Consider the following 27,537-nt stretch of genomic DNA (forward strand, 5'->3'; position numbering starts at 1 on the left):
TGTCTATTCCAGCACCAGCACTAGATTAGCAAAACAAACATATATTTTAAATGCAGAGCAAGTTTAGATTTATTCTTACATTTAACACATGCCATCTTCCTAGGTCATGAGCTAATCTGGAAAATGGATCCATTAGAGTAGCTCTGAATTTAGCTCACAAAGTGCCTTTCATACCCGTTGTACGTAGTCTTGAAACGAAATGGAAGTGTGTTCTTGGCTGTGACTCAATTTGCTTCTCCCTTCCCTGATTTATGACACAATAGCAAGGACAGAGCAGCTCTACACAGTTGCGTTCAGAGCACTGCACAGCAACCTAGAGCTAAACTTCACCCTTGCTGCCTGGCTATGCCGTTTCTGAGAGTCATTAATCTTGAAAACGGTGGCAAGTCCCAATGTTTTACGAATTGCTAAAACACTCGGCGCAAATGCATCTTGGGAATGATGTGCTGTAGAGCAACATGAAACCCACAATGACTGAATCTGAAACTGCTGCAGCAACCTTTGTGCTGAATACTATCCTCTCACTTTACTGACTGCTGGAAAAGGCCAAGTGAATCACAGAGGCAGCAATTACTGATTACAGAAACACAGCAGCACGCAGCAGAGCAAAACCAAAATGTACATGATGCTAATCTATATCTAATCACCAACTTATATGTTGAATTCAATGTTAACAAAATCTTCCCTCCCAACACAGCATTTCATCTGCTCCATAACATTAAGAAATTAAAATAGAAGTTCTTGCTCCAAAGGAGAGAAAAGAGCATTTCTGTCATAGACTTTTTGAATAAATATAGATGTAAACCTGCTTATATTATGCTGAATTTTATAAATGTGTATTACCTGATAAACAGCAGGTATCTTCAAGGACAAGGATCATCTTTTACAGAGGCTAGGTTACTAGAGAGCAGATTAATGGGGACGACTTGCTTAACTTTCCAAAATGACGGCTGAAAGGGAACATGATAACTCTCTACAAATCCTTAAGGGTTACACTGAAGTGCAATGTGGGCAATGAAAAATATGGGTGCCTACAGGCTCTGTATAAATACCAGCTGGCAAGGATAAGGTTTCTACATACAAGAGGAGAAAATTTGTGAAACACCTTTCTAAGAGACTAATGTGGGCAAAGAAAACCTAACTGAAAAACAGGGATTTTATGGTATGGTTAGCTAAAGACTGACCATCCTTGATAATAATTTTTGTTTGTCATTCAGTAGGATTCAGAGGAACTAGATTCATGGCAGTGTCAAAAATTGTTAAAAGCCCAGTTTGCATAAAATTCTGCCTTTTGGTGGGTCAAAGGAGGGAGTAGATGCAAGAATATCCCTAAAATTAGGGGTGAAGAAGAAAGATAGCCAAGGAATTTACAAGAACTCATAGACTCGATAGATTCTTCTGCAGAATCCTTTCTATAATTTTATTACTTTTCTTATGTCTTTTTTAACACGAAACATTTGGTCAGAACTCAGCTTTCTAGCCTCAATTTTCAATGTTTTACATTTGAAAAATTTCCAGTAACTAAGAGATGTGATTGCCCTAAATTGCCACGTGGTGGCACTGTTACCGCACGTAATACAAATAAGTTTAAAAAATTTCTGCAGAAAGACTTCCACTTTTACACGTTGTTGTTTTGTTGGGTATTTCCCAAATCTAAGCTAAATGAAAATTATAAGGAGGGCTGGAAATATTTTGCAGCTGGCAGCACTGAAATACTTATTATTGCACTTATTTAGTCTGTCCTGGCATTTCCAAGCTTAACTGTGAGTGACACCTGGGATTTGAGCCCATACATTTTAGTGGCACTGATTAGAGTGATGGTAAAACATCACTGAAACTGAAAAATAATAGTTCAGGTAAGTTATATAGCTGAGGAAGCTCAGTTAGACAGTTTTACAAGACTAAGTGAAATACATGGTTTCTAACAAATGCAGAAATTTTCAGAATTATTCTGTAATTGTATTAATAAGAATTTCCAGTAACACCAATAGAACGCTTGCCTTTCCTGTGATTAGATTATTAACATCACATGGGAAAGCCAGTGTTATTTTTAGCCTATATAGATAGATACTCTACAAATCCACTGGCTCAGCAGCTCAGCTACTGCTAATTTCTTCAGAAGGGATCTGGAAATAAAATAGCTGAAGTGTGGCATGCCATGATGGAGGCACCTTAACAAAGGTGCCTGTAGAAGACTCACTAACTCTCATCTGCATCTGCCTGGCTCTCTAGCTGATGCTATTAGTCCCTGGGAGCCAGGAGGATCTACAGTTCAATGAAAGAAGAAAGTAACAGTGATAAACAGACATATTTTACAAATACATTAAATTCAGACTTGGTCTGCTGACACTTAAAACTATGATTAAAAGGAAGAAGGCATTTTCTAAAGACATATTTCCTCTCCCGCAGAGGAGGGGGTTGTCAACCACTGACACTCCTCACTTCCCTGTGCTGGCATTGATCTTCTTCTGAAGACCTGAGATTATCAGGTCTCCAATCACCCTGGTGACATTATCCACCATTCAGAAAAGCCCCAGGATAGCTTCAAGCAGGGCTGACCTTGCATAGAAAATAATTTGCACTCTAATAACATCAGGCTTCTTTATCCACGGCACTGTAGTCCGGGTGAGGTTTCCAGCTGTAGTACCTCTGAACAGTGACATCAATAATCTGCTTTTTCAATGTTTCTTATACCTGCTATAGTACTGCCCAGTTTTCCTTTTCATTGAGGAGGCAGTTTGTATATCCTCATACTTCAGACAATGATACGTGCCCAAAATTCGAGGTTTAGTAATGATATGTCAGCCTTTCACTTAACCTTACATATACCCTGGGAAGAATATAGAGCTGTTAGGTTTGTTTCCTTGCTATGGAATTGCTAATGTATCTGTATCTGTGACAGGTCTGATAGAAAAAACATAAAAAATAGTTTCAAATCAGAATACTTAGCAATGCTGGGGGGGGGGCGGGGGCGGGGGGAACAAGGGAAGCTTGCAAATTATTGCCTGCATGGATTGCAATGGTCTGTCTGAAATCCGACTTTCATTTGGCCCTAAAATATGGCTGTATCAAGATGCTGTGACTCACAGTAGCCAATACAGACAAGAAGTTAATCTCTGAAATGGCAGAAGAGAGGAACAGATGTAATCATGTAAGAGAATTAAAGCAGCAATTCCTAATAAGAGAACTGCAGGTACCAACAGCCTAGTCATGTCATCTGTCTAATCTTGGCAGATGCTAGCAGTGGCAAAGGATGTTTATTTAGTGGTCTATTTATGATTAGCAAATCAGGATCTCACTTGCCTTCCTAGCTAGATAAACATGAATATATGTAGGGACTTGAAGTAGACTGTTGTCAGTACTGAGCCTAGTGGGAATGGCATGACTGTATCTTGACTTCAAAAAGGAAGCTATTCTTGCACTTCGATTTTCTTTACTGGGAAGGATATTGGGCCAACTGAATAAAACAGCGATACGAAAAAGGCAAAATCACGCATTAGCAGTTCACATTTTATGTAGTCTTATGGGGAAAAGGGAAGTTATACAGAACCAGAGAGAAGGGACTTGCAAACTAAATTGACCATGATAAATTTTCTGCACATTCACCCCATATTCTTCTCTTCAGTGGACTATTCCAAAGACGCAATAGTTATAACAAACAATGGCAAAAGAGTAGAAGAGCTTTCACAAGAGGTAGCTTATGGCATTTTCGGAATTGGTTTTGCCTCTTCTGCACTTATTATATGACTAATAAAAGTATGATAACAAGAGGATTCCTGTACACTTCACAGAGCTGGACTAATAACCTTTTCACTCATCTAAAGCAGCTCTGAAACAAGTAAGTTTTAATGATTATCCATATATACAAAAAGCATGTTAAAAAGAAAAAAAGGAAAAAGATCTTGGGTAAGTGCACTTTGCAAGGAACATTCTGGTTTGAACAGCAGCTCAAAGAGTCAGCTGCCAGCAAACCAGCTGACAGGAGATAAAGATTCCTCTCCCTCTTAAGTTATTTATCTTACATAGAGGTCTATGTGTTTGTTTATTCACTTTAGTCTCCAAGCCACCACTCTTCCTGACATCATCCAATTACACAGCAAGTTATTGGCAATCTGCAGTGGTTTATTGTGCTTTTCTGTGTATTTATATGCTGCATCCCTGTCTATAAAACAGGAACAGTAATACTTATATAGGTTAAGTCTTAACTCAGTGTTGGAAGGTCTCAATAACATTGAAAAGGCATGAAAATAAGAGAAAAATCAGAGCCAAAACAAACAGAGTTTGGGAGAAGATTGTACTGTCCAAATCCATAAAGAAAGACATTGACATGAAATGCAGAGCCATCACCCTATAAGGGGAGAGGGAAAGGATAAACAACAAATTTGTACAAAATCCTCTACATGGTTTCTTGATGTACCTGCACCTCATTCCTAAGAGAATCAGGGTTGTTCTCCAATACATGCTTGGCCCTGGAGAGGTGCTCAGCTGATGTGCGATCATCACACAGAGCTTTGTGGGCCTTTCCTAGATTGATCCCCTGATTTAAACTATTCGTTGCACCCATCAACATTATACTGCATTAAAACAAGGGCTAAAAGCAAAGTGTTCCACTTACAGGAAAGGATGTCACTGCTGAGGACTGGAGACAACCTTGCAGTCCTCTACTTCTGTTTGTTTAACTTTGGCCACTTAGGATTTTCCATTCTCAAAATAGGCAGAAATAATAGAAATGCACTTTGCTAAGATGTCATGCAGATGCAAATGTCTTCACCTGGCCACCACCATACAGGATCCAATTTTGCACCTCACCAATTCTGAATACAAACACAATGCAACTATCCTATAGGACTGGAAACATACCAAATCTCAAAGCACTTCAACACAGAATTACAGTGTCTTGACTTTGGTTACCATTAGCAGTTTCGTCTCTGTCCTGAGTCATTTTGCCAGACTTCAGACACCTATTACCAGGAATCAAGCCTGAATAACTTCAGCATGGCTTCATTCTGAATGCAAATATCATTCTACTTTTTGGGAAGTGGGTATATCCTCACTCACTACAGGCCCTGGATAATGAGCATAGATTTTGAAAATTTTCCAGGGCAAATCTGGAATTTTCTGCTTAGATCTTAAATCAGTGTTTCTAAAACATTCTACTTGCACATCTTCAAAATAGCTTTCTTCCTCTCCACCTCATACTTAAATAAAACACAAATAATTGCAAGAACTCTCTTAAAATTTATGTTAATTGTACATTTCTGAAATTTAAAATGAGAAACACCATGTTGCAATTGAAATTATTAATTAAGTAAATATGCATATTCCAGGATAGAATGTTCTGCACTTGCCTTGTGTGCACTCATGACCCTTATTCAGAGAAAACTGCCCAACACTACTAGAAATTAATGTAGATGCACACAGGCCAAATTTGTCCAGGGTTTAGATGCAAACTTGAAAAAAGTTGTGATTTGTAATCAAAAGCTCTAATGATTAATTTCCCTATAAATGGCTGCTTTTGTCACACTTCTGCATCTAAACTGAATATAGAAAATTTTCTCCTTTCAGTTAAAGATCTGATATAGATGTACATCTACTTGTAAGTAGAGATATTAGGACTCATAGGGCACCCTCCTCAGTCCTGTGGAAACCAATGCTTGCTGTGAGTTCTTGGATGTAAGATTCTTTTATATATACATTTGCAATCTTCCCAATGCCCTTGCAATACTATGGAGTCAGAAAAAATCAAAAGTAGTGCTGGGATGCAAAAGGTCAGTGGTTTGCAACCTTCCTGAATTTAATGACCACTAGACATTTTTCAAATGGATGTACAGCATCCTACATAGCTAACTAAGGCCTATGGATGAAAGATTTATTTGTCTTAATTATTTTTATGGGCATATAACCTAGAAGCATTTTATGAAACCCCCACTATTGAAAACCACAGCAGTAGCTGATAGCATGTGGAATAAAACTGAATCAAAGAATGGTCTAAGAATTTTCTTAGCTTAACAACTAGATAAAAAGTGAGCATAAAAATTGAAATGTACTTTTCTAATATGAGCAAGATCTATTAAATAATTGCACTGAGTTTACATTATAGTCGAAAGCGGAACAGAGAGTGAAGAACTGGAAAGATGGTGTCCTAATTACTCACATATAAAAAAACCCAACCCAGAATAGGCCACCAAGGGTTAATATTTAGCTGATACCATCTAAAATCTCATTACAAGCACTGTGGCACGTAATTGATCTGACTGTTTGGCTGACTGAGTCAGTGGCCCCAGAGATTTATGTACTCATGCACTTCTGCTAAGTCCTTGCTTGGGTTTGGCTTTGTGCAGCTGTTCAGTGAAGGCAGTTCACTATCTGCAGAACAAAGAGGTAAAATCTGCTGGCCACAACTCTGACAATATTATAACTTACAGGCTCATCAGTCTAAGAAGAAAAGGCTATGTCATGCTTTCCGGAGACGATGGATCCAGCAGATGCAACTAATGTCAAAAAAAAAGTGGGGGAGAGCACATCTTAAAAGATGCTGCTGTCAGACCTTAAAAATATAATGGTCAGTGTCGACATTGAGACCGTTCAATCAAATGTCACTAAAATGCATTTCAAATTTTGTTTGTATGACCTTACTTTTGATTTCTTGTTAGCATTTCTACCCCGGTCTCCTACATGTACTTAGTGGTTTCCACTACTCTATTTTACTGCACCTAATTAAGAATTAAAAAATGGTTTGTGTACCAAGTTCAAAACATGTATTTGGACAGTGCTAAAGAGTACAATAAGAGTAAATCATCAACAGCAGGCAAAATATGCATTTATAAGTAGACAATGTAGAATTGACAAATGACCTGTGCAGTAGTCATTATGAGCCAAGTCTGAAAGAAAACACTTGTCCGCAACAAAATCTGGTTATACTGTTGTCCTACCAATATGTAAAGCATGGATACAATGATCTCTATGTATTTTTGTGTGGTTCCCTCCACGGCCTACCCATAGCTCTGAGCTCACAAATTGCATTGTATTTGGCGTGACAAGTTGTTGTAGACACTACTAACAGAAGCTGTTAAATGTGGAAGCTGATTGAAAATGTAAGTGTTCCTGTCCTGGTCCAGGACTTCCAGTGATTTATGTGCATCTGGGCTAAGGATATTTAAATGATGAGCTCACAGTGAAGAGGAAAAGAGAAGCAATTAATCAAAAAAGACAATCAGAAAAAGGGACAACAAAACACTGCAGTTTATGAAAAGAAAATGGGGCCTATTTATCTAGCCTAACTTTTACAAACAAAACAATCATTGAAATGCTGGACATCTTCTGAAGAATACAGAGAAGACGTGTCTTTTACCAGTGATGTACGTTTTACCTTCTGCATGCTGCTGCTGCGGTGTAACAACAGAACATCTGAGCAATTCAAGCAACTCTTTCAAAATTTAACTTTATTATATTTCATTTCTTTGAAAGTTGTTGCAGAAAAATCTTTTTTTAATGAGCATTTCTGTGCTGTGTTATTTGTGGTTTTGCTATATAATTTACCTCTTACTATCTTTTTTTTTATTTTAAAGAAAAAGGAGCAATATCACTAAGGGTTAGGATAAGAGACAGATAGAATAAACAGGCAGTTTATGTGATCTGTTAGACCAGATGTGCATTCTTCTAATGCACTTCTAATTCTTCTAATCTAACAACAGTCAATTAAACAAACCTGTTGAACACATGGAGCTTTTCTGTACATACTGTGAACCATGGGTCAGTAGTCCTGAATTCAAACTTCGGTCAAACACTTCCAATGCAAAAATTACTTGCACTCACAAATCAAGTACTGATGATTCTCAGTTATAATCTATCATAGCTTTCCAAGTGGTGGGGGGAAGGAGGTGGATTTTGCCTACAGAGAGGCAGTTGCAGCATTTGAAATTTAATTATCAAAAGGAACAAGGAAAATACAATATATTAAATAAAAAGAGCATTATATTGTATTTGTCCTTTTATAAATCTTCATGACTTCCTCACAGAGTCTAGAATATCCAGATATCATGAAGGAATTAGATTTTTATATCAGATTGAAATACGTAAGTGTTCTGTGGGAAAATAAAACAATATAAAAGCCTTACCTTGATCTCTTTAGCTGTGATTGCTCACTTTTTTATTATATGGCAATGCTGCCTCCAGGAAACACCTATGAGGAGGGCCAAAATTTTCAATGCCCCAAATCAAATAGCCCCTGTACTAGAAAGGAAACAAGATAATACAGACTCAAACAGCAAGAGAGGAACAGAGAGTGGTAGAAAGCAGCATGTCCTCACCTTGGACAGCATCAAAGCTGAGGAGATCAGGAACTGAAACCTCAGCACAGGGCTCTTACTACCAAATCTTGCTGTTGCCTTTTGCTCATTTTATACTGTTTTCTGCTGGCATCTTTGGAAAGTGTGAAAATACAACCATGTTGGCAATATTAAGCACACAAACACTATAGGGGAGGTAGATCAGTTTTTTCCCATATATTTGTACAGATCCCTCCCCTATAAATATAAGCAGAAAGAATACGGTCAGATGCTGTATTCAGATACTCAGATATGCATGGATAATTGAATATACCTTGATGGAATTACTTTTACTGAAGTAGGCATGATTTTCAAAAGTAACATTTAATATTTTTCCTTGAGGAAAAGTAGAAACAAAGTTCCTGAAAAAGAAATCCAATGCAATTGGATCAATCTGCAATTGATTATGTTAATTTTATTTCAAAGGCAACTGCACTGCAAATTGAAAAATGATATTCCAGTTGTATCTCCAATCCACAGACAGAATATATGATCGAAGTGAAAAGAAACTGTCACTAAAAGGACAATTACTAACTCCTTCAGAGCAGACAGTTTTATAAGTTCAACAAACAATATGAAAGTATGGTCAACGAATTTGTACTGTTACACTCGGTTCCAAAGAAAATTAATATATTTATGTTTCTGAATAATCATAAAGTAAGACCCGTGACCTCTTCTTTCACCTCTCTGTACATGTCACCTGAATTTTTCATCTGTTACAGACTGATCACAAAACCAAAAGCTTTTTTGGCTTTTTAACATTAAAAATTTGAATAAAGATGAAATATCATCAGATTAGCATCTTATTTGTTTCTGGAAGTGAAAAGCAAGGGTTATGCCTGACACTGCAGACATTTCCGATGGCCACTGGCCAGACTTCTGAGGCAGCTTCATTAACTTGGATGCAATTTTTCTTAATTTATACTCAAGGCCATTTCATTGTGTGAAACTGAGTTTTCATTAAAACTAAGGCTGAGCAGTTGCTGTTGATTTATTGCCATAGGAATTATTGACTATTACTATGGTTTCTGTGGAAAATTATGTTTATGGCATTAGACAGTAATGTTTATGGCAACAGTCTGTTCACCTGTCTCTCAGTTCCTCCACCAGCATTGTTTAAAGCATTGGCCTGCTTCAGTCAAATCTCACAGGAAGAAATAGTCTCAAAGATAATCACATTCCCCAAAGCGTTGTGAAATGCACTGCCCAGGCAGAGGTGAGAGATCCCATCAGAGGATGGAGGATGGAGGAAAAGGCAGGAGAAGTCAGTGGTCCCTCAGGGATGCTGCAGCCAGCCTTGGGGCTGGGACCGCACTGTGGACACGCCATCCGTTGCCTCTGGTACCAGTCTGACCCAAGCCAAAATGTACTGCCTCCTCCCTGACAGCAGTCAGACTGGAGCAGGGCTGTAACGCAGCAGGGACCATGGTGAGGGTGTGGGAAGCTGAGTGTTTCTTATTGCACAGTGCTGGGGACAAATAAAGGGCAACTGTAGGGACTATAGCAGAATGAGATATGGAAAAAGCAAGGAGAAACTTAAAGTACTGCCATGGTGCCTTGTAAGGGATGTAGGGGAAGACCAGAGAGAAGGGGGTTAGCCAGGATCACAGGGGCATTGACAGAAACCCCGAGGAAACTGGGCCCCATAACTTCCCTGCTTAGAGAACAACTTGCTAGCTTTTTACTGAACCTCTCAATAAAAAAATTTTCTCTTTCATAGTCAACCTAAAGAGCCCAGGAGAAGGTTATATTTGAAGCTCACTAATGAGCATCTTTAGTGCTTATTAAGTAGATGTGCTAAAAGCTACTTAAGCTTCTAATGCTTGCAAATACAAACATTTAAATGGCCATATCAAACTCTGCATTAGGGCACAGAAAATAGCAAACTGATAAACAAAATTATTTGTTTTGCTTTCCTAGATAGATTTGTATAAGCCGCTGTTCTAAATTCTGCTGTGGTCTGTCATTCTTTTTGTTCCTAAAGATAAAGATTTTTTTAAAGTATACACATCCAGTATAATCTAATTTCATAGGACTATTTCAAATGAAGAGCCATTAATGAGTAGGAGTTGATAACTCAAATTAACATTAAAACTGCCTCATACCCATTTTAATTAACTTGGATTTAAAAAGTCTAGATATAGCTTCAGTTTGCAGAATACCAGATTAATGGAAGTGCACTAAGTATGGGGGGAAGCACAGCACACTGGGGATCATTTTGCCTCTGAGTGGAATGCAAAACAGACCAACAGATGTTGCATTATATAGTAGAAGCCTTTATGTCTGATCTATTCCTTTTGTTCAACATGACACAGTGTCATAGCAAATGCAGATTCAACCTTAACAAAGCTCCAACTTCTTCTTTTTAAATCTCAAACAGTATTTTTCATTGGTTAAGGTATCCACAGATTCATGGATTCTGAAGACAGAAGATGTATCAGAAAGGCAATTGTATGGAGAAGGCAAAATTGAAGAGCTGCCCTTGGTTTTAAAAATTGGATCAAATGTTACCTCCAAATTAAAAAAAAAAAAGACTATATTGATTTAAAATTCTGCAGATTTATTAGTTCCTTCATGGGCTTTTTACAACTGAGAAAAGACACATGGAGCTCTTCTCCAGGCCATCTTCTTTGGCATCTCTCTTTGTTCTGAACAACTAGTAAAATTCAGAGATCTTCTGCAGAGGACAGAAGCTACTGTGTAATAGAAAATGGAGCCTTGGGCTCAGGTTTTTCCAAAACAGCTGCTGCCATGACTTGGGTTTGTTCTGAACTACCATGAAAAGACAGACTAGCAGGGAAAGATTCAAGAGAAGTAAGGAAAATAATGTTTTTTTAAACAGAGAGTCCAGAATTTTCAAGATTAGAGAAGGATAGACTTTTTAATTTCTCTTTCTACCAGTGCAGGGTTATTCAGGAGAGGAAACTTCTCTCTTCCTTTTGGGGCTACCAGCTAGAATAGTTTGATAGATGGGCATTTCCCTACATGTGCTGGGAATGTTCAATGCTGCTCCTTTTTCTTTTGCTTTTTTCTTCTAATTTCTGAAGTTCTTTCCTCATTTTGTCGTTGTTTTCTTCATTTGCTCTTTTCTGGCTTACCCCAGCACCCTCTGGAGCAACAGTATCTGTTTAATAGTTCCCTGAGAACAGGGGTGGATGGGACCTTGAGGGGGCATCCAGTGCATCCCCTTGCCCTAAATCAGAATCTTTGATGGCCCCTACAATATTCTCAGAATATGTTAATCTAATATTTTCTTAAAGACTTGCAGTGACTGAGATTTCACTACTTCCATAGCAATTTTATCCAGATGCTTAACTAACACACCACTAGAAAGTCTTTTCCATTATCTATACTACCTTCCCTTGACAGAGAGTTCAGCTCATTATTTTTTGTCTTATCTTCAGTAAGCAGTTTATTCCTTTTCCCTTTTCAGCTAATCATGTTTTACTCCTGTTTGCCTTCTGCCAGATTAAAGAAGACATCACTGATAGACCTCTTGCATGTCTAAATCATTGATGGCATCCTATTTCAGCACGTTCCAACTTCGAACAAGGAAACCAAACAGCCATCACAGAACCGTTTTTCCTATTTCCAACTCATGTTAATCAGGTGTTGACGTACAAGGAACTGCAGTAAATCATCTCTGTAGATATAACTACTGAGTACAGTTTCTTTTCCTGGTTGTTTTGCGCACAGTCACTGCGGTGATGCAGCAATATGAAATCAGTCAAGTGTGGCTCTTTTTATTATAAATCATGTAAGCGCATCCCAGACTTTTGATTGGATGGGTGCACCGCATCAGAGATAGATGAGTTCTCTTTTGGGGACTACAGCAAAGGAAGGGTGGAAGAAGGAACTTGGTGATCCTTTCCATAAGATGAAACCATGATTTATAATACATTTAGAAGCTGCTGGGCACCTCGCTGCTGAGGAAATGCTGGGAGCAGCTGATGAAATAGCCATCAGTGAAATCAAGCGGTTCCTCTGATGCTCAGACCCACCTCTAACACACATTTCAGAATTTAGAAGCACTACAAGAAGTATTTGAAATGCAGTGATATCTGTAAAAGTAACAGACACTTACAGCATCACCATCAACTTTGACACTTTGAAGCTTATAGATTTGAGCAGACAAACTGTGTCTAAAGATGCTTTACAGATACTAATCTGAGCAATCTCAACAAAGTAATTAATAGCATTTTTTTCTACAGTCAAATAATAATGAGGTTAAGACCTTAATTTTTCAAAGTAGTCAAGAATTTTCTGTACTCATCCAGGTACAAACCTGACTTAGACCTTGAGATAACCCAAGTTAGCAGGTTACTATTGAAAAAAATGTAGCCTGTACAAGCTGCTAGCAAAAAATCTGTCTCCTAGTCCTTCATCTTAGTAACAAAGCCATTCGTTAACCTTTTAATTTCTACAAAAATAAATGCTGACAAACAGAAAAAGCTCCACTTTTTCATTACATTGTCTAAAACATGTACCGTGTAACATTTACGTACTGAGGAAAAATTGTTTCACAGCATTCATCTTGGAATAACCATCACTACAGAAAACTGCAACCTTTTGACTCCACTTTGCAATGCAATAAACTCTTGTCTCCTCATAATGGGAGGAGACCAGCAAGCTAGACTGAAAGCTCTGTACATCCACACTTGCAGCTCCCACCACTCAGAAGTACCCAGTTCTGCTCATCAGAAGTGCTGGAAGATGGATGGTTCCTAAGATCAATCTGCTTTTATTGCTAATCAAGTACTTGCCATGTCCTATAACCCCACTGATAATACTGATAATACATAGCTCAGTGCCACTGAGAAAACTTTTAGCCCAACAAAAAAAGATAGAATAAGGGAGTTAAAAGTTTTTCTGCATTCATTGCCAGTTTTAGACCATCATGTTCTCAGTTCAGCCTGCTGTAGGCTGAGAGGTGAACTCCTCCATTAACATTACCTGGTGCATGCTCTGAGTTGCACAGTGAGCCAGTAGCTCTCCATCTCCTCATCTGCATAACTGCTGCATGCAGCTCTGCTTACCTCCTTTGTGTTTTACTACAGTACAGTTCACAATGGTTTCATACAGAAGGGGTTTTTATTGCAGTTTTCAAGACACCTTTACCTTTTTTATCTCCAACTGGATGACACAAGAACAAAGCAAACATAACAATAGAAAATACTACCAAAACTACTCTCAAGCCACCTTCCAAAAAGGAGATAAAAAAGATAAAAAGATCCTTTTGATTGCCAGTAAAGTTACAAACCAGGAAAAATATACAAAATTTCCAGTGGGAGACATAATTAAACATTTTAAAAATAGAATTTACCATTGATCTTTCAAATACTGTGTTCTGCAAGTCAGGTGTGAGTCCATCGTTTGGACACTTCTAGATCTGTATTTTTAAGTTCTGTGTTACTGTAAAAAAGTTAGTATCTTTTAAAAAAATCTTTAAAAAAATAATTAAATATTCAGGGGGGGAAAAAGCTTTCTTTAGCTTAATAAAATTCTAATGACTGGAGCAGAAATATAATTTCTCACTTGTCCTCTTTCAGTCACAGGACAAAATACCAGTTGTTTGCAGATGCAGTGGAAAAATCTGCTTAAACAGTGAGCAAGTCAATAGTTTCCTACTTACACCTAGAAAGACATATTACAGCTAGGCAAGAAATCTTCTATTCTGAAATTGAATGCTTTTTCCTTATATTTTTTATTCCACTTCTTTCTCCTCCAAATTTGTGTTCCCTGAATGGTGCTAAATACCTCTCTTACAAACACAAGTAGCTAGTCCTCAATTAAGTGGAAAAAAGACTCTGCTGATGAAAAATGAATAGTTTAGATGAAGGTCCATTATTCAATATGATTACACTGGTCTGAATAAAATGTTTAGACTAAAGACTTAAACTTGATTTTTGCATTGGGTGTGTTAGAAAGCAGTATGTTTCCTATTTCCTTGATTCTGTATTATTAATTTTGTAGTCTTTTAGTAAATAATCTAGCCTAATTTAATTGGAACTTGATTGATATATATAGAAGTAATGTCTCTGCTTCTCATCATACCATGGAGATTTGTTCACTAAAGCCATTTGACATGGTTGTCTCCTCTCTCCCTTGGTAAATACCAGAAGCGGGGGACTAGAGTGTGGGAAAAGCTTCAGATTTAAAGTGCTGCTTATGCTGTAGCAGCCTGGACACCTGCACCATCTTGGTCATACTCCCCATCACCTCCAGTTCTCTGCCTTGCAATCTGATTTCTTTTTGTCCATGTATTCCCCTTCTTGTTTGGGAAAAAGATTTACAAATCAATGAGATCGATATTTGTTTGTCACTGTGCAAAATACTCTAGGGGATGATTTGAATTCCGTAAGGTTTTTCTGTAGTTTATGAAATGAGAAAAGGCTTGTATACATCATATATGCAAAACATAAAAGTACACGGAATACGAAAACTGATAGGTTAAATACACTGAAATCCTTATTCAGCTTCCCCTGATTTTTAGTTTGGACATATGGCACAATAAAAATCGAGACTGATTTTTAAAATAATACATGTGTATGGCAGGAAACATATTTTTTTTGTAGAACTGATAATTTGATATCTTTGTTTTGGTTTTTTTTATTTAAAGGGGTAAAATGGCTAGAACAACTTGCATAATTCTTTTTGATTCCTATCCTCAGACTAACACATAAACTTAATGTAACAAAATGGTTATATGTCACTCTCTGGATTTTAAACTGAAATGTAACTTCTCACTCTTAAGATTCTTTGTTATTTGAAAAACGAACCTTTTAAGATATATTGTAACACATTTGATGCATTTGACAGTCTTAGAACTAATCTACCTTGAAACATGATGCTAAATTTAAAGTTGCACATGGAAAATTATTTATAAAACAGTAATTATCCTTCCTATCCAGCCTGACCTAAGTAGTGCATAAAGCAAATTCTTGGTAGCAGCCTAATCTAGGACTTTGTTAATTGGCAGCAATTAGAAGCATTTCTCTGCAGATGTTTCTTCTAATAGCTTCTCCATGACCTGAACTCCTCTTTCAGAAACACAGAACCAGTCTACATACATTTTGAGTTTTTAAACAAAAGCCAAAAGCTATAGATTTCAAGAAGTCCTGAGACAGAGATGCTTGTCTTCCAGATGATATTAGCCTTTCCATATGTGGTCACTGTGGCACTACATCATGCTGACTCCTCTCTTAACACCCTGATGCCAAGGCAACTGTTAGCTTCCCTTTATTTTGTGTTTCAGAGTGTTACTCAGGTTTCCAACACTTCTGTGCTGCTTGAACAGAAACAGAGATAAACTGTTACATATAGAGAATGTAATCTTTATTTTCTCACAGAAAGACAAAGCTAAATGGTCAGCTGATAAACTTGTAGACCTTCACTGGCTGCCTTGGGCTGGATAATGTATACTGCCTGTGAATCTAGGACTTTTTAAAGTGGCTTATATAAGAGACAGTACAAATGAAAGGAATATTTTTGTAAAAGAGAAGGGAAAAAAAATCTACAACATTATTCTACTCTGTTGGCCTGGTATTTTTCTATGCAATTAAGAATAATTCCACTATGCTCAATGGCAGTTTATTGCTTTTCAACAGATGCAACTTTGTTCACTGCCGTTGAGTAACCTCTGAATTCAGCTGGGAAAAATTAACTCTGTTTACTCCTCATGTGAGAAGCAGAGAGCTCAGAAATGCCTATGCACTATATGAAGGAGGCTTAGAAGTGGGTGGGCTGCTTTGTTTATAATTACGTTTTGCTTCCTGGTCAGTGGAGATATGAATGATGAGAAGGACTGGAAGTGATTTAAATAAAAATCTGTATATTTCCTTAATTCCAGCAAAATAATTCCACGGAAACCATGTAGAAATTGTAAAAGAGAAAATACCACTACAAGAGCCTCCTCATGAATGCACGTGATACAAACAGTGCAGAGATCTGCGCTGGTATTCGCCTGGCCTGGAGTGTTTCCAGGAGTGTACAGAAATGTGTGACCGCACTCTCCTGAGTGCCAGAGCAGGGTTTGCCCTGGGAGCCCTTGGCAATGCCTGTGACCTTGGCACAGCATCATGACAACGAAGCAGTTTGCCCCTGGTCCTGAGCTGGGGTGATTCTACATTTGTACGAGGAACTAAGACAGGGGTTTTAAACTTCACAACATAATGAAAAAGTCTGATTTAAAGTGAAGACAACTTTAAGACCTCATCGAAACCCATAAATACATTCTGTTTAATTTTGCCAAAATGATGTGTAAACCCACTTCTGAGAAGGAATCCTGAGAAAGGATTGTTTTTGTTGTTTACAGCTTGCTTTTTAGCCCTCTTTTTGGCTATTACAACTTTCCTTAATATACTGCAAGGAGAGTGATTTATAGCTGAAGGATACTGTCTTTTAAAATTGGTTTGTACATTCTTTTGTCTTAAGTGATTTCATAAATATTTTTGCAAAAAGGACACAAAAAAAAAAAAAAAATCAGTGCAGCACGGCTTTTTGTTGCTGATATTCTTCCACTGCTAAAGAAAGAAGAAAATTATTCCCTCTAGTGCCACTGCATTGGTATAAGGAAGTGTATTATTCATTGAGATATACTGCCATGTGACATTTTAAAAGTACCTCAGTGAAGGTTATTGAGTTATTTATAAAATCTACAATGAAATTAAACAACCTATGTAAATCAGTCTGTCATAATGTTTGCATTTTCCACTGAAAGATAAAGAAAATAAAAATCCATAGGAAAGCAAAAAGTACTTGGCATCCAGAGCAATTTACTAATTGGAAAAAAAATAAACTACCCACATTGTGCCCTGTCAGCAAAAATTCCTCTCTTTGATTCCAGCAATTCAAAGCCAAAAGGCAAGGTTGAAGACATAGATTCAGACTCCACGTACTGGACTCTAAAATTAATTTTAATGCAACAGTCTAGATATTTGATTAGTCTGCACAATTATAATTTATTTCTGGACATTACTGCTTACTAAATGTTCCAATCACTTTGGGCAATCCTTTTGAAGTTGTTCTCTCTTTCATAATCCAACTGCAATAAACCTCATTGCTTGGCTAAAGAAAGCTGCATTGGATGCCAATGCAACGCTGCTTTACTTGTCTTGAGGAGTGCCAGGGAGAAGTGCTTGCAGAGGCTGATTTTTAAGAACCCCTGAGAGTCTCAGCAACCCTGGAGATTGGTGAGCACTTAACTCTTCTAACAGGCAAGCCCAAGAGACTGAGAACTGAATCTGTACCTCCAGGTAAGGTTCAACCATGTCAGGGCAGTAAAGAAGCCTTTCACAAAGTGGCTTATATTGCATGTGTGTACAACTTCAGCCATTGCGAGCTTTCTGTCTTATGTGCCCTCCTCATTCACCCCCTACAGCATTTAAGTGCACTCTGCTCCATTTCTGTATTTCTACACCACTAAAAAGATCTACTAAGAATGAAACATTCAACACAGCTTTATATTCAGAACCATTCAACACAGCTTTATATTCAGAACCAGTGCTGCAAACATTAAGATAGTCCTTACTTTCCTTTGTCAAGAATGTATCATTGACATTTTATCTCTGTATCAAAGAAACAAAGCGAGCACAAATTGGACATCCGGCAATTTAAAATTTATTTTCTCTGACGCAAGTTTCCACATCACCTATTTTGTCCAGATTCAACAATGAGACCAATTATATTTTCATGTGTCCAGGTTTTCAGTAATTTAAAGAATTTGACTAAACATGGGTATTGGCTGATTTTTGTACCTTTTAATATATTGTTTGTTATTTAGGGTACAACCTATTCTCATTATTTCCACGAAAAGGAATAATTTTTTTTCTTAACAGTAGGGTCAGTATTTTGAGAGCAGACATGAAGTCCCCTCTTTAAACTATATTTCAGGAGCTTTACTTTCATACTAGAAGAGCTACAAATCACAAGGAGATGTTTTTCTTACCATAATGAGGAATTATTGCCCAAGCCATTGCAGAAGCGTAGATGCCGCCAATCATCCAGAACATACAGAGCCAACTCAGGTGTTCGCCTCGTTTCTCCCGAGCAAGCACTTCCGAAAAATAGGAGAAGACTGTTGGCACAGCTCCACCGATCCTAAAAGGAGATATAGATCATGGATTAAGTGAGACAGTAACAGCTAGGTGATGTTGCTCAAGCCCATAGCTGCAGTCATTGAAAACCCAAAGTACAAGCAGCTTTTCTGGCAAGAGTGTTTTTTCTCAAATTGCACCATGTATTGAGGAATTCTTGAGGAAACTTTCACCAGCTTGGACACAATTTTTGTCAAATATTTCCTTGAAAACCCTGTGTGCAATTTGTTGCATTCAATGATTCAAGGGGATTGTCAACGTGCCAGCCGGTGGAACAGAAACCAGCACAAAGCACTGACTTTCACCATTACAAAAATCCTGAACTCATTGGAATCTACTGACAAATGTTAAAATACATTGCTTTTAACTGTAAATACTAGTCATTCTCCCAAAGAATAGTAGATAATTCTCTCTTACCTCCGATGCTTTAGGTAATCAAGAAATGACTAAATGCCAACTATGTTACTAAGAAGTTTATTTCACGCATATTTAAAAAGATGTTCTATTCAGTTGCACTACGTGATTTGCTAAGCCCATGCTGTTTTTTTACTCAAGGTTTTTATGAAAAGCCTATGTATTCATATAATATTCAGTTTTTCACATGGTAAAAATAAACCCTGTCTGAAGGTTATTTGGACAAAGAAAAAGAGTTCAACTTGGTTTTATAAACATCGGTGTAACTCAAATTATGTATCATTTTCAGTACCAGCTTCCGGATCGTCTTTTACTGTCTTTACCTCTTCGCTACCAATACAAGCTGTCAAATGTTCCACAACAGGACAAGTCTTTGTGGATTTTATTTTTCCTGCTGAAGAAAATACCTGTGAAGCTTGGAGAGATATTCTCACATACCAGATTACATACGTTAAAGCAGTATCTTGCATGGTTTGAATTTTTAACTGAATTTTAAAGATAAATGCATATTTATGCTGTCATCTGGGAGCTGCCAAACCAGAAGCAAAAAGAAGGAAGCTTGAAACAGGTTAAAACAAATATTAAAAAGCAAAACATGAATACAGAAATGGTATTTCACTTCAAAGAAAATTAAGTGCCCTAGCAATACTGTTTATTTTAAGATGTTTTCAGGTGCAGTGATAAAATACTGGATTGAGCGGTTCTACTTCTTTAGGGGTCTGGTGTTTTGTCACTTCCTTCTAGGCAGCTCTTCATGAAGTTGAGAGGGTCCCTTGGGAGATGGTCCTGAAGAGCAAAGGGGTCCAGGAAGGCTGGACCTTCCTCAGCAGGAAATCTTGAAGGCGCAGGAGCAGGCAGTCCCCATGTGCCGTAAGACAAGCTGGCGGGGAAGACGGGCAACCGGCCTGGCTGAACAGGGAGCTTTTGCTGGGACTCAAGAAAAAAGGAGAGTTTATCACCTTGGAAGAAGGGGCAGGCAACTGAAGAAGAGTACAGGGAACTCATTAGGTCCTGCAGAGAGGGAATTAGGAAGGCAAAAGCCCAGCTAGAGCTCAATCTAGCCACGTCATAAGGGATAACAAAAAATGTTTCTATAAATACATTAACAACAAAAAGAGAGCCAAGAAGAATCTCCATCCTTTACTGGATGCAGGAGGGAACATTGTCACCAAGGATAAGGAAAAGGCTGAGGTACTTAATGCCTTCTTTACCTCAGTCTTTAATAGCCACACCAGGTATCCTCAGGGTATTCAGCTCCCTGAGCTGGAAGACAAGGATGGAGAGCAAAATAAACTCCCCATGATCCAGGAGGAAGCAGTTAACGACCTGCCACACCACCTGGACACTCACAAGTCTATGGGGCCTGATGGCATCCACCCAAGGGTACTGAGGGAGCTGGCGGAGGAGCTTGCCAAGCCACTCTCCATCATTTATCAACAGTCCTGGTTAACAGGGGAAGTCTCAGACAACTGCAGACTTGCAAATGTGATGCTCATCTACAAAAAGGGCTGGAAGGAGGATCTGGGGAACTACAGGCCTGTCAGCCTGACCTTGGTGCTGGGGAAGATTATGGAGAGGTTTATCTTGAGGGCGCTCACGGGGCATTCTCCTGGAGAATGGCGGCTCGTGGCTCAGACAGGTGCACTCTTCGCTGGGTAAAAAACTGTCTGGACAGCCAAGCCCAGAGAGTTGTGGTGAATGGAGTCAAATCCAGTTGGTCGGTCACAAGTGGTGTTCTCCAGGCCTCAGTATTGGGGCCAGTTTTGTTTAATGTATTTATCAATGATCTGGATGGGAGAATTGAGTGCTCCCTCAGCAAGTTTGCAGACGACACCAAGTTGGGAGGGAGTGTTGATCTGCTCGAGGATAGGAAGGCTCTGCAGAGGGATCTGGACAGGCTGGAACGATGGGCTGAGGTCAATTGTATGAGATACCTCATTTCTTTTCATGGGTGAAAACACTAAAAGACTTCATAGTGAGCTGCCCCGTCACAGGCAACAGGAGGCATTGTCCTCAGAGGTTCTCCTGGAAGCCCAGGGTGAGGAACAGTGGAAGGGGCATGGCCAAGGATGGAATCACAGCTCATTTTGCTGTGATGGGGAAGCCCTGCTGCCTCATTGGTGCTATGGACTCGGGGCTCTCCAGTTCCCAAAGTATAAGCGGATTACAGCTATGATTTCTTACACTCCAGGGCGAGGCACAGATCCAGTGAGTACACCAACAGGCTAAGAAAAGCTGAAAAGTCCAGATACTATGTTTATATTGATTAAACAGTGAAAATAACTTGTCTGCTGTCTAAAGGAGAAATAAAGGATGTATTTTCATCATACAGACAACAGCTGCTATTTAGAGTTGTAGGACTCTCTTTCATAGCAACTGTGTAGTAAAGTGTGTTGTGCCCTTCTTCGCATCTTAAACATGTGAATGGAAAACTTACTTCTCAGCTGGTTAAATTCTTCCTTCTGGCCTTATGTAAGTGCAGAGTGATACTGCTAGAAGCTTTTAGGATACCGGTACTTAAAAAGCTCTTCCTATGTCACTAATGCAAAGCTATTACATTGACTAAAAAACTATTATGAAAATCTTAGGCTAATCAACAGCTGAATTGCAGGAGAGAGGAGGGAGATGGAGAGGAAGCATCCTGCTGCGGAAGACTGTTCTTTTGCTCTTGTGCTGGACAATCTCAGGGTGGCAGTAGCCATGCCTCCAGTCCCTAAAACCTGCTCCCAAATGCAGAGCAAGTGACAGCAGAAAGGGAGAGCAGGAAGAGCTACAGCTGTTATCACACCAAACAATGAGTAAATGCATTAAAAACTGTGCGGACCTAGAGAATATTTTTAAGGAGCGAAGAAATTTCTGCCTGACTCTTGCAGAAATTTTGATATGTGCTTGGTACCACAGCCATTTACTGTTATAGACCTAATGTGGTATCTGGTATACTGTACATTGCTAGCAGAAGCATAAACTACCTCTCAAAGACTTGGGCAAGAGAAGATCTTATCATCACTCTCTTATGAGGATCTTTTACATACTTCAGCAGCTATTGCACATTGTGAATTTATTTATCAAATGTTCATATTACAAAAAAACCCCACCATATCACCCAACAGCTGCAAGGAAGAATGCACTTTCTATAGTCAAAAAAATCCTTGGCTAGAACCGTCTTCACTTACACCCATATAAGCCCTTAATAATTCAGTGGCTCCAGTTGAGCCCTTCCATATTTACATGGAAGGAACAGAATTTGATCCTCAACATTTTTGTACTAAAAGTTTGAAAGCAGACTGCCTCTTTGGTATCCCACCAACATTGTGTGGAATGGATGGTGACATACACGGAGGGTTTCCAAATAAAATCAAAGGCAGAGTTGCCACTGATTTTAAAGTAGGAAGACTTCATCTTTTGTTTTATGGGAAATGCAAACACTGTTTTCCCACAGGATGCAGTATTAACTCTGCTTCTGGCAATTAATTGGTTTGAGACAGTAGGATGTTTGCTCTTATTGTGTTTATAAATTATATGGCTCATCCTCATTTGTAGAAAATAATTCGATACATGAAACTACATTCTTCCCTTCACATGTCTGCACATGCAGATAAAAAGCCTGTGAAAACCATGCTGACTTGAGAAGAATGTTTATTCTAAAAAATGGGAAGGTTTTTAACTTTCCTAAATACAAATGATTCAAGCAAACTGAAGGTTTTACATCTTGTCTGTTATTCATGTGTGTTATTTCTTCAGTCATCATAGCCAATGCAGTGGACATAAACTTGTTGTCCACAAATCACGCAGGGGGTTCCATGCATTACTTCTTAAAGGGTCACAAAAAGTATCTACGAGGTGCAAATATATTGTGAGTATGTACAAATTAACTATACAGAGTTTTCATACCTCCACTGGAAAACTGTGTAGAGCCTGAACTTTTTTTTAAAAGATTGACAAAAACACTGGTCTAAACCTCTGCATTGATGATCATGAGTGATAACTGTCTCTAGAATAACAGATTCTGTAATGAGGCACAGTCTAATACCAGCAAGAGGCAAAACTTTGTTGAGCTTGGCTCAAGACCATAAAATAAACTCTCTCACTCTATAAGGATCAGTCTCTGCACCTAAAATGACAGGATGCATTCCTTCAGCCTTGTCTTTTTTGATAAATATGTAGGAATATATGCAAGAACAACACTTAATAAACAGCAGGAGCCTTTTTCTACTGCACATACTGCTTCATATGTGGAGAGAATGGCATAAATGTCAGTCAAAAGGATGACAAATATCAGTCATGATCTTTTTCAGTTATTTTTCATCTTCCGTAATAAACCCCATCAGAAGTAGGCAGAGCAAGAGCAGAATGCATCAGTTTTGGTATTTTCTCAGAAACATGTAATTCAATTGGAAGGAAATACCAACTAATCAGCATATTGTTACCCTTTTTGATGCAAAAGATGAGCCAGTTTTGGAGCCTTATGGGTTACTTCTGTTTAGAGAAAAACTCAATGACTGAACATGTTATTTGATTCCCCAAAATTCTTATTTTACTCTTACTTCTTACTCTGTTTTTTTCAGGATTATGTTCTTAATATCTTTCTAGCTCCATTTTTAGGTTTTGGCTACTTCTTTCTGTCTGCTTTTGCTCATACACAGACTCATACACCCCGAGTCCTCCACTGTCTGGTACCTATGCCCTGCAGCTGCATTTAGTCTCTAGCAAAAGCCATCTCCTACATAGTTCAGCTTCCACTCAGCGTGCATATAACATCTGTTGCGGGTGGTAGGTCATAGTTGCTCAGTTCTGTTACTTCAAAAAAGTGTTGTACTGTTTCTTCTTATTCACAAAGAAGGGTGGCTCCTTATCCAACGTTTTGATGTTTTTTTAAATTTTATTTTAGATTCAAAAAGAACAACAGTTATTCAGACAGTTATGACAATATAGAAATAAGCAACTGATCTAATCCCACTTTTCAGCAAAAGAAGGTTCAATTTCTGACCCCAGAAAATCATCCAGGCTGAAAGCTGTGCTTTTATAATGTTATTTCTGTACACTCTTTGGTCATGTTTGTTCTGTGAAATTATGGAGAGAGGGAAACCAAAAGGAGATTTAAGTGATGCCCTCTAGGAGAGTAGGATTCAGTGAAACAAACAATGAGCTAAGGTACATTTGTGTGTTCTTTGTCACAAAGAAAGATGATAAATGTCTGCTAATCTACCTTCAGAGCTGTGATTTGTCACAACAGATTTTGGCAACGGCACAGTGTGACAGCTGGGATGGAAACACTTCAGCGAGGAATTCAGGAACCTCTGGCTTCAGATAGAATCTGTTTATTTGCAGAGTCACTAGCCAAAGGGACTTGATATGCAAAAGCATACAAGGAATAGAGATAATTGGGGAAAAAAACCCTTACAGAATACTAAACGCACAAGGCAGGATGGTGTTCTTCTGAAATACCTTGTCATTTTCTCTTTCAAACTTGGACAAAATCCAGACTAAAAATGAATATAGTGTCTGCGTGAGATGGTATTTGCAAGTTGTCACCTTGTTATTTGCAATACGTTAAAAAGTGATAGAGCTCAAAACACAGATTCAGTGTTACACTCCTGAGATTTGGAAACAGCCCACCACCCTTTGTCCTTCTGTCCAGTTCCACCTACTCTTCCCTCTTCTTACTAACAGTTCTCTACCCCCACTACCACATTAAAAAACACCTCTGTTTTTTCCCTTTCAGAACTGCCATTAGACTGGCAAAGTACTTTAGAGTGAGCAGCCAGACTGACCGGTTCTCCTTGAGAATTGCTGGATAAAGCCTTACAAAACTGCAGCACGCGATAGACTAACATTTGCTGATCATTCTACCCATGTCTAAAAGTGCCTCTTTGGACTATGTATACTAGAGAAGTTGTCTTTCAGGTACACACATGGCCTGTATGCTATTAATAGCAAAAGAGTCCTTGTGATAAAGATTCATGTGCTTATTTACTGAACTCTACAGTACTGTCAGTTCTGATGGAAGCTGAACTGATGAGTAAATAATTCATTCCCCAAATTTACCCAACACTATTTAAAAAAATCAAGTCAAATTCGATGTCAAATTCAAGTATATAATTGCAAAGAATTTGCCTGCAGTACTTGCTTAGCTAGGTATCTCAGTTAAATTGCTTTCAGATCTGCCAGTATTGGTAAACACAAAATCATTGTTTATGAAGACTTTCTTTTGCAGATTTTCTTTCTTCTTCTTCTTCTTCTTCTTCTTCTTCTTCTTCTTCTTCTTCTTCTTCTCCTTCTTCATTGCTTTTTCAAGTTTTTACTTTTTCTTTTGGTTTTTTTTTTTTCTGTTATGTAGGCTCTCTACCTTATTTACGTGTTTCCGATGTCTAGTTTTTCTCCCCCTTTTGTATAATCTTCCTTTCCTCATAAGAATACTGTCCTCTTCTCCTAACAGTCTTAGGAAAGACCAGTTCTCTCCCAGCTATCTCAGGTTTACATTAGTCAACCTTTACCCAGAGCTGAAGCTGCAAGAGCTGGATCAAAGCTATTTGGAAAATTCAGACCTTGCCAACTGTTTCCTTGGCTTGACTGAGAAGCATATCTACCCTTTTGGCATATGCTATCAGCTTTGAAGCCAGTCACCTGCAGAGCTATTCATTAGCTCGCAGTGTAAAAACACTGATAGCCATGGGTGGGAGCCAGATGGGAGTTGGAGAGGAGTTAGAGGCGGTAGGATTACAACCTTTTGAGAGTAAGAGAACACAACATGTTCATGAGAAAGAAGTGGAGCAAGTGGGCATGAAGAGGAAAAAGATAAATACAACACAATACTAAATACTGATGACACACAATTATAAAAGCAGCCTGTTGGTCTAGATCTGAAGTTCCTGAAGGTGACTGCTTGTGTAGGCCAACTATCTTGTGCTGTGACCACGTGGTCCATATCTCTGCTGGAACATTTTTACAGTTGTTATACATATGGTCTGCTTGCATGGCCTTTCTGTCTTGGCCATTAAGAGAAGGGTACAACACTACACATAATGTACAAAGGTGGTGGTCAAAGTCAGCGTGAGCGGATTTGCACAGGCAATCATCTCAAAACTGCTAGTTACAAGAAACTTCGCCCACAGTTTTGGATTTCTGCTACCGGTTGATTCCTCACAAGAGTTTGAAGAATTCGAGAAAAGATCTAAATGATGAGTTTAGTGCTACTACATTGACACCAGCACTCTTCGGTAGATCCCAGTAATGTGGAAGGAGTACTGCAGGTGGCTTTGTTTTCTGAGGAACAGTTAAGCAAGCTGTCTGAAGGTGAGTCTCAGATTTAACGACTTATAGTCTGAATTCTTCTGGAAAAAAAACACTATATGACAGTACATCTCAAGAGAGACTATTACTCACAAGGGGCAACGGGCAGGGAAAAGGCTTCTTAATAGCTTTTAGTTACAAAAGTTAACCACATCTAAGCTGTATTCCTAATATTTCTGTGGGTTTAGAGAAGAAATTTGGCCAAACTGGCAATTCTGGCAAATTAAAATAAATCTCTGTAGTCTGGACATAATGCCTGGTTTTGTAAAATAGGACACATTTATTTAGCATTTTTTACTTTGCTCATGAGAAAGAATCAGTTTCAACTGGGAGCAAATATATGAGGTTGTCTGAAGAATTTCTAAACTGTAGTTCATCTCAGGGTATTTATTTCAGCTAGCTTTTTACTGCATGAAAACTTTTATTACTTTTGGAACTAACATTTGGGCTGGATAAGCATGATAAATTTTCCCAAACTGTATCATCTTCGGTTATTTCAAAGCAACCAAAATGAAATTTGCAGGAATAATACAAACACGTAGTGTACTTTTAAGTGCTTTATTCTAAATTCAGTTGTTGTACTTGGAAAAACTGCATCTAAAATTATCTAAAAGTATAAAAAAATAGCAAACTAATAGTTTATGTTAATTAAATACATTTTTTTTGTAGCAGAGGTTAGATAAAATTTTGTAGCTGAGAACCATACTTCACAGTGGCAGTGTTGAATAAGCAACAACTCCAGTTCCACTCAAGTTGGCAGCAATGTTATGTGTCATGTTCTAGTATTAGACAAACCTTCCTTTGACAATTTCAAAGACAGATCTAACGAAGTACTTTTTGATGATAAACCTTTGCACATTCCTCCAATGGCTAATGATGAATACATCTCACAGTTTCTTTTCTAGGTCTTTTTACTTTGTAGGAAGCCATGACTAAAGCCCTCCTAGACCTTTATCAGGCTTCTGAATTCAACTTCCTTTTGAGTTTTGGTTAATCAATGGAAGAATCACAGTTATGATATTATTTTCCATAAAAGGAAATTATTTTGCAGACTATCCAACATTTCTTAATTCTTTTCACTGGCTTAAGTTCACCTTTCAGACTTTTGTATCTCTCAATGCCCTTTAACCAGAAATATCTTAATATTATTTATACTGCTTTGTATTCCAAACCACTTTTTTGCATACAAAATTTTTACTAGTTTTAGGTTTTTCAGATGCAAAAAAAATTATTAGAAGGGATTTTTTTTCCCTGAGCCATTTACTTCTGTAAACACGTTTTTGACTGCAAGAGAATCTGAGAAGAATCTATTTTATAGTATTTTTTAGAAATAAAATCTTCTATCAGGTACTGGTTTTATTTTTCATGCTTCTTAGTCTATTTTCATATTATCTAGAAGATAACAGACCAGT

At 38.1% G+C, this 27,537-nt stretch overlaps 1 protein-coding gene across 1 annotated transcript in view; it reads right to left on the bottom strand.

Moving 5' to 3' along the window:
* The window catches only part of SV2C (synaptic vesicle glycoprotein 2C), a 78,242-nt gene that overhangs the window by 25,672 nt on the left and 25,033 nt on the right, over window positions 1–27,537 (bottom strand). The window contains exon 3 of the mRNA XM_059833917.1: window positions 18,274–18,425. Coding sequence (XP_059689900.1) covers window positions 18,274–18,425 — 152 coding nt within the window. The remainder of the gene's footprint in view (window positions 1–18,273; window positions 18,426–27,537) is intronic.

This window comes from Gavia stellata, chromosome Z (assembly GCF_030936135.1).
Source record: "Gavia stellata isolate bGavSte3 chromosome Z, bGavSte3.hap2, whole genome shotgun sequence".
NCBI classification, from domain to species: domain Eukaryota; kingdom Metazoa; phylum Chordata; class Aves; order Gaviiformes; family Gaviidae; genus Gavia; species Gavia stellata.